General features: G+C 41.1%; 1 protein-coding gene across 1 annotated transcript; it reads left to right on the forward strand.

Moving 5' to 3' along the window:
* Window positions 1–63: 63 nt before the first annotated feature.
* Window positions 64–3,736, forward strand: LOC113132926 (zona pellucida sperm-binding protein 4-like). The gene is made up of 9 exons (XM_026311374.1): window positions 64–863; window positions 1,569–1,722; window positions 2,122–2,306; window positions 2,394–2,491; window positions 2,569–2,729; window positions 2,821–3,013; window positions 3,130–3,277; window positions 3,360–3,435; window positions 3,516–3,736. Exons 1-9 carry the CDS (start codon window positions 75–77, stop codon window positions 3,605–3,607), a joined length of 1,896 nt encoding a protein of 631 aa, XP_026167159.1. The 5' UTR covers window positions 64–74; the 3' UTR covers window positions 3,608–3,736.
* Window positions 3,737–7,360: the final 3,624 nt, after the last annotated feature.

Genomic DNA, 7,360 nt, shown 5'->3' on the forward strand with positions numbered 1-7,360 from the left:
ATTCACATATAAATGTGGCAACACACATTAGTTGATCGACTTAGGGACTGTCCTGGTCAAACTCTTGTGAAACCATGGGGGGTCACTGGAGTGCCACCTTTTTATTTGCACTCACACTGCTAAGCTTCTTAGCTAGGACTTTATTTGCTCAAGACTGGCAGAAGCCTTCACTTCCACCTCATCCACAACCACAGAATCCACTTCCTCCAAACTTGCCACCATTCCTACCTTTGCCAAAGGTTCCTCAACATCCTCAAGTGCCACAGGTACCACCTCAGCCACCAAAGGTTCCTCAACATCCTCAAGTGCCACAGGTACCACCTCAGCCACCAAAGGTTCCTCAACATCCTCAAGTGCCACAGGTACCACCTCAGCCACCAAAGGTTCCTCAATATCCTCAAGTGCCACAGGTACCACCTCAGCCACCAAAGGTTCCTCAATATCCTCAAGTGCCACAGGTACCACCTCAGCCACCAAAGGTTCCTCAATATCCTCAAGTGCCACAGGTACCACCTCAGCCACCAAAGGTTCCTCAATATCCTCAAGTGCCACAGGTACCACCTCAGCCACCAAAGGTTCCTCAATATCCTCAAGTGCCACAGGTACCACCTCAGCCACCAAAGGTTCCTCAATATCCTCAAGTGCCAAAAGTACCACCTCAGCCACCAAAGGTTCCTCAATATCCTCAAGTGCCAAAAGTACCACCTCAGCCACCAAAGGTTCCTCAATACCCTCAAGTGCCAAAGGTACCACCTCAGCCACCAAAGGTTCCTCAATACCCTCAAGTGCCAAAGGTACCACCTCAGCCACCAAAGGTTCCTCAATATCCTCAAGTGCCAAAGGTACCACCTCAGCCACCAAAGGTTCCTCAATATCCTCAAGTGCCAAAGGTACCACCTCACCCACCAAAGGTACCACAGGTACCATCTCCTTGGCTACCAGGGGTTCCTCAATATCCTCCAGTGCCAGATGTACCACCTTTTGTACCAGGGGTTCCTCAGTATCCTCCAGTACCAGACGTACCACCTTTTGTACCAGGGGTTCCTCAATATCCTCCAGTGCCAGATGTACCACCTTTTGTACCAGGGGTTCCTCAGTATCCTCCAGTACCAGACGTACCACCTTTTGTACCAGGGGTTCCTAAATATCCTCCAGTGCCAGACGTACCACCTTTTGTACCAGGGGTTCCTCAATATCCTCCAGTGCCAGATGTACCACCTTTTGTACCAGGGGTTCCTCAGTATCCTCCAGTACCAGACGTACCACCTTTTGTACCAGGGGTTCCTCAATATCCTCCAGTGCCAGACGTACCACCACCTTTTGTACCAGGGGTTCCTCAGTATCCTCCAGTGCCAGACGTACCACCTTTTGTACCAGGGGTTCCTAAATATCCTCCAGTGCCACACGTACCACCACCTAAGCCACCAGGACATCCTAAATATCCTCCTGTGCCACAGGTATCACCTCCTCGGCCACCAGGAGACCCTCAAAACCCTCCAGTGCCACAGGTATCACCTCCTCGGCCACCAGGACATCCTCAATATCCTCCAGTGCCTCCGTATCCTCAGGGGCCAAAGGTACCACCAAAAGATCCCACAGTACACAGTTGTGATGTGGAAGACAGCCAGAAAGTCCCATGTGGAAATTCTGATATTACTGCTGCTGCATGTGATGCCATTAGCTGCTGTTTTGATGGCAGACATTGCTACTATGGAAAGGCAGGTTGGTTTTCAGCTGTTATTCCTTCCCCAAAAATAATTACTTATTTACTTATTTCTAAGTACATATAAAAATTTTCATTGTGTTATCAATGACTGATTAGTGAAGTTCCTCTATCCTACATTCAACTTTGTCATTTGTCACTTTGTGTCATTTACAATATACATGCACTCAAAAATACTCATATCATTGTACATCCTGCTCATGTATGCCCTGAAGAAATAATCAAATAATTATTTCTAATGTTTCATTTTGATAAGCCAGTTCCAGTGTGATCATAACCTCAACCTATTATCTCAGTATGCTGATATTTGCATTGAGTTTATAACAGACGTGTTATATTTTCTTTGGTAAGTTATATCTACTCATTCAGTTTATCGATGCTTATTTTTGTGCCACCAGTGACTGTCCAGTGTACCAAGGATGCCCAGTTCATTGTGGTAGTGGCTAAAGATGCCACTTTGCCCAACCTTGACCTTGAGTCAATCTCACTATTGGGGACAGGTCCAAGGTGTGCATTTGTTGACTCTAATGCAGACTTTGCCATCTACCAATTTCCTGTTACTCAATGTGGCACTGTTGTTAAGGTAAAACCTTGATTATCCATCATTTTTTATTCCTTTAAGACAAATTTGAAAGATTGTTTTCTCACCCACCTTTTGTGCCATTTCTAGGAGGAAACTGGTGTTCTAATTTATGAAAACAGGATGTCTTCCTCATATGAAGTGGGAGTTGGGCCTCGCGGAGCCATCACAAGGGACAGCCATTATGAGTATGTGGTCAAATTTTAAAGACGTTTGTAGTGTCAAAGTATCAAGTTCTGAATACTACCAATGTTTTTCTTTTCAGCTTGCTCTTCCAGTGTAGGTACATTGGCACTGCTGTTGAAACTGTGGTTGCAGAGGTGTTGCCATTACAAGATCCTCCTCTACCAGTTAGTGCTCTGGGACCCATCACTGTAGAGCTGAGGTTGGCTAATGGTCAGTGCTATTCAAAGGGTTGTAACGAAGGTAAGTGTATGTCAGTCTGGCAGCACTGCTGTGTTTATAGACCATGTCACAATGTTGGCTGGCATATTAACTGGCCGTTCTGCTCTCACAGTGGATGCAGCCTACAGTTCCTTCTATACGGATGCAGACTATCCTGTGACCAAAGTGCTGAGGGACCCTGTGTACGTGGAGGTTCGACTCCTAGAAAAGACAGATCCCAACCTTGTCCTTACTCTTGGTCGCTGTTGGACAACCACAGACCCCAATCCTCACAGTCTGCCCCAATGGGACATTCTGATCAATGGGTAACTTAAATATACATTTACACTCCTCTTTATGATGTCATGTTTATTTGTTATCTGAGTTTTAACTTCTGTCGGGCCTGTTCAGAAGGAATAATGGATTTTTTCTTTCCTTCCAGTTGTCCATATAGGGATGATCGCTACTTGTCCACACTGGTTCCAGTGGGTCCCTTTTCGGGAGTGGACTTCCCAACTCACTACAGGCGTTTCATTTTCAAAATGTTTACTTTTGTGGACCCCACCTCACTAGTGCCCCAGAAGGAAAAGGTAATGACTATATCCACTGTTAAGAAATGGCTGAAATACAATATTTTGGCATTGATCTACTAACATTGTTTTCCTTGGTCAGGTGTACATTCACTGTAGTACAGCTGTGTGCACGGTAATACCAGGTCGCTCATGTGAGCCCTCATGCTTCAGAAAAAGTAAGACACGAATTAATAATCTGCATAATTCAAGAGCAATATGCGTTTAAATCTCACCACATATGCATTTCTGTGTGCAGAGAGAAACGTCAGGGCTGTTGACCAGAAACAGGCTCAGCCAAATGTTGTGGTTTCTTCTGGGCCTGTGATCATGGGCGCTCCTTCACAGTAAACGGCACTATCAAGCTCAAGAATGGCTGAGAACATGCAGTAAAAGATCTGTGACATTGGTTGAAGTATTTGTGGTAAAAAAAAAAAAAATGAAAATGAAAATGTATCATACATATTTGTAAAATGCTGAAGAGCAAAATGTGTTCTGCAGGAATATCCTCAAATTATTGTAGTCAAATTTGTATGAAAAGAAATTGGCTATAATGCAGTCTGAAAGCTAATTTTATGAAATAAACTAGCTTACTACTTCATTTGGTATAACTTTACCTTCAAATGCAATACAATACATCCATCCATCTATAATCTATACCACTTTATCCTGTATACAGTCAAGATAAACCCGTAATAAATAATTTTTGCATATTTTATACTGTCCAGTTTTTAAAGCTGTATTTAGGCATAACATTAGGATTTGATGGTTTTTATATTGAAAATATTTTCTTTATTTTGTCAAACATAATTTCTGGAAACACTTCTCAGTATAATTGAGCACAATATGACAGCTGACAGCATTAAAAATGATAATACCTTAAAAACAATCCCTGGCTGACACAGTCTCAGCAAAGACCAAAAAACTCATTCAAAATGTATTTGAAGCTTTACAAAGACAGTATATGTAGTAATGGTTTGGAGTGCATTACAATGCAAAGGTGTACCTAAATGTACAAAAATCCAGGTTATTTCAAATAGAGAGAATATGTTTTTTGAAAATATTTTTGAACCTGGCTAATAAGCAGCGATTTAACACACAAGGATTGAACTTGTAGTAACTAACTTTTTGATAAATTTAGTGGAATCACTGACATAGTAAAAGTGGGCTGTTGGTATCCATACTGAACTTTGTTTATTATGATATTTCCAAAGTTTCCTATAAAAATTCATCAGTACTGTAACTGATTTCATGCATAAAATGCTGCCCCACTATTTTGCAGTTTAATAAAGGCTCCCCACAGGAAGTTAGATTTTTCTGTGTCATATGTCATTGCCTGCATTTGAAAAACACTCGAGAAGTGTTAGAGCTTAGTTATCAGAAGATGTGACCTCACCACATCTGTTCTCTAGCCCTCAGATGTCTGGACTCCCAAGTTCAAACTCCCAACAGGCACAAGTCAAAACTTGGTGTACTCTGTATTCTGGCCTGGTCATAATTATTATAGAGTATTAAATGAAAGACATTTATATATGTTTGTTTGTCATTTCTAATTTTGTACTTTTGTATTCATAAACAAGCAATTTCTTTCATTAACTAATGCCAGGTATACATTGAGCTGTTAATGTTAAGGTATTGCTAAAGTTAGTTGGCTGATTTGAAAATTGCCAAACACATCATTAATGTCTGAAAACAAATTAAATCTAATTCATTATTGTGTTGGACAGTGTGGCAGCTCATTGTTAAGTTGGGATAATGTGGTTTTACTACTGGTCAGTATTTCATCTACCTCTTGGATATCGAGGACCAATTCTTTAAAAATTACAGAAAGCTGAAGCTGTTAATTTGCCACTGTTATCATAGCAAACTGCAATATGGGTCACACAAGAAGAGAAAATGTACCAAAGCTTCTTATTTGTGGGTGAAGTGTGAATTAGTACAACCAAGTACCAGGGTCCAAGATGGTCCTCCATTCATTCCACTTCCCCTTCAGTGTTCGTTGGCCCATAGGTTATGGACACTTGAGGCCTTCTCATGCTAAAGTGCTGACTTCTGGGTCCCTAACATGAAACTAATTTAGTAATGCAAATCTTTGACCTTTCAAATGTTGTAAGAGCCATTTGGGCTGGATCTAATCCCAGTTCACTCTGGCGAGAGGTGGGGTACACCCTGGACAGATCACAGGCCTGACACATAGAGAAAGACAAACACCAATTAGCCTAACCCCACGACTGCATGTCTTGGAAGGAAACTGGAGCACCCGGAGAAAAACCACAGAGACATAGAGAAAACCACCACACTCCTGGAGTTTGTCAAGCTCAGCAAAAGATCAATTGAACAGACAACATGAATTTTTTTTTTTCATAAGAGTGAAATGGTTGAGCTGAACTGACAGGAGTGTATGATAACGATATGAATAAGTTGTCATCATGAAAGTCATCATGAATCTGACTAATGATCTATCTGTGCTGACAGGCCTCATGAGACAGCCACTGTTACCACTCATAACCTTTTATAAACTGCTACTCTTTGGTGGTTTATGGTACAGAAAGATTCACCTATAGCTTGTTTTCTTACATGCTGGGATGCATGTGTGTCCTGTTCCTTACATAATATAAATGCTTCTACTAGTTCAAGGTTGAAATATCTGTTATGACAAACATTGTTACAGAATCTGAGAAAAAAAATCAATAGTGTATGTTCCCCTGTGTGCAAAATAAACATTTGGTGACAAATAAAGTTTGAGGTCGTTGTGACCGAAATTTTGGATTTGTCGGTAAATATGTCCACGTCGACCTGTCATCCAACTCTCCTGATAGGACATGTTTCATCCCACCAAACAGCAAACAACATCACATAACACATCCTAAAACTTTTTGGTGGCTAGTGAAAGACAGGAAGACGTGGTTGATGGTTATTTGAGGTGGAGTTTTTAAAATGCTAACATATAAAGGTTTAATCTTGATGAATGTGCAAGTCAAACTACTGTGAAAACACCACATTGTGGGACAGCACCACAGTGCCACCTCTTCAGGGCCACTCCAAGTTCCTCCACGTCCTCAACTGCAGGAACCTGCAGTGTCACAAACACCCGGCTTTTCCATTTCACCTGTGAGAATCTCCTGTGGACCTCCTGATATCTCTGCCGCATGTCACAGTAATACTGTCCAGATATAAGCAATGACCTTTTTTGTGTTAGCTCTACAATTCAATGGTGTTTAAATTGTGCAGAGTGAACAGATTCAGCAGAGCTGTCACTGGCTAATGGTCAATGCTATTCAGAGGTACGTTAATGGCAGCATCAGCAGTATCAGTGCTGGCTGTCATGTCATAGTGTTGGCTGGTAACGCTCACAGTAAAAGCAGCCTACAGCTCTTTTTATACAGATGGACATGATGCCAGTACTGAGGGACCTTATCCTCACTCACACATCACAGCTTTTATAAGTGACTCTCCTAAAATATATGTATTAAAATCATTTCTTAATCAAATAAATAGTAGCTACACTATAATGCCTAAAAGTATTGATGTGACCTCAGAATTGTCTTTAACCTCCTATGACCTGGCGTCCACATACATGGACATCACATTTTTGGTTGTCTGCACCGTAGTACTGGATTCTAACTGATTGTAACTGAAACCTGTTCAACTGTCCCCACAGACAAAAGGGACATCCCTAGTTTGGAGTCATAGTTTTAGAGCATTACAAAAAAGCAATACAAAAGCAATAACAAAACATAGGCACATTGTTTTTGAATATGTTGCATGTTTTGTTTTTCCATATTCATGTTCAGAAGTTGAAACAGTTAGATGCAACAGTGACAATGAAACTTGTTGAAAACTGTGTTCAGGTTGGAAATAAAAGAAATTTGCACTTTTTTACACAATGATGTCTTGATTGTGTTCTGAGGAAACTCAGACCGAGTGTCCCCACAGGTGGACATCTTTTTTCAAGACGTGTTGCATGTTCACTAATAATATCTGATTATTATATTTATTGGTTTCACATAAAACCTCATGAGCTAGAAGAAATCTGAAATTACTGCCAAACCAAAGCTCTTAGGAAGTTAATGGATGTTGAGAAATGTAAAACTGATCTCACAA

The sequence above is a fragment of the Mastacembelus armatus genome, chromosome 6 (assembly GCF_900324485.2).
Source record: "Mastacembelus armatus chromosome 6, fMasArm1.2, whole genome shotgun sequence".
Taxonomy (NCBI): Eukaryota; Metazoa; Chordata; class Actinopteri; order Synbranchiformes; family Mastacembelidae; genus Mastacembelus; species Mastacembelus armatus.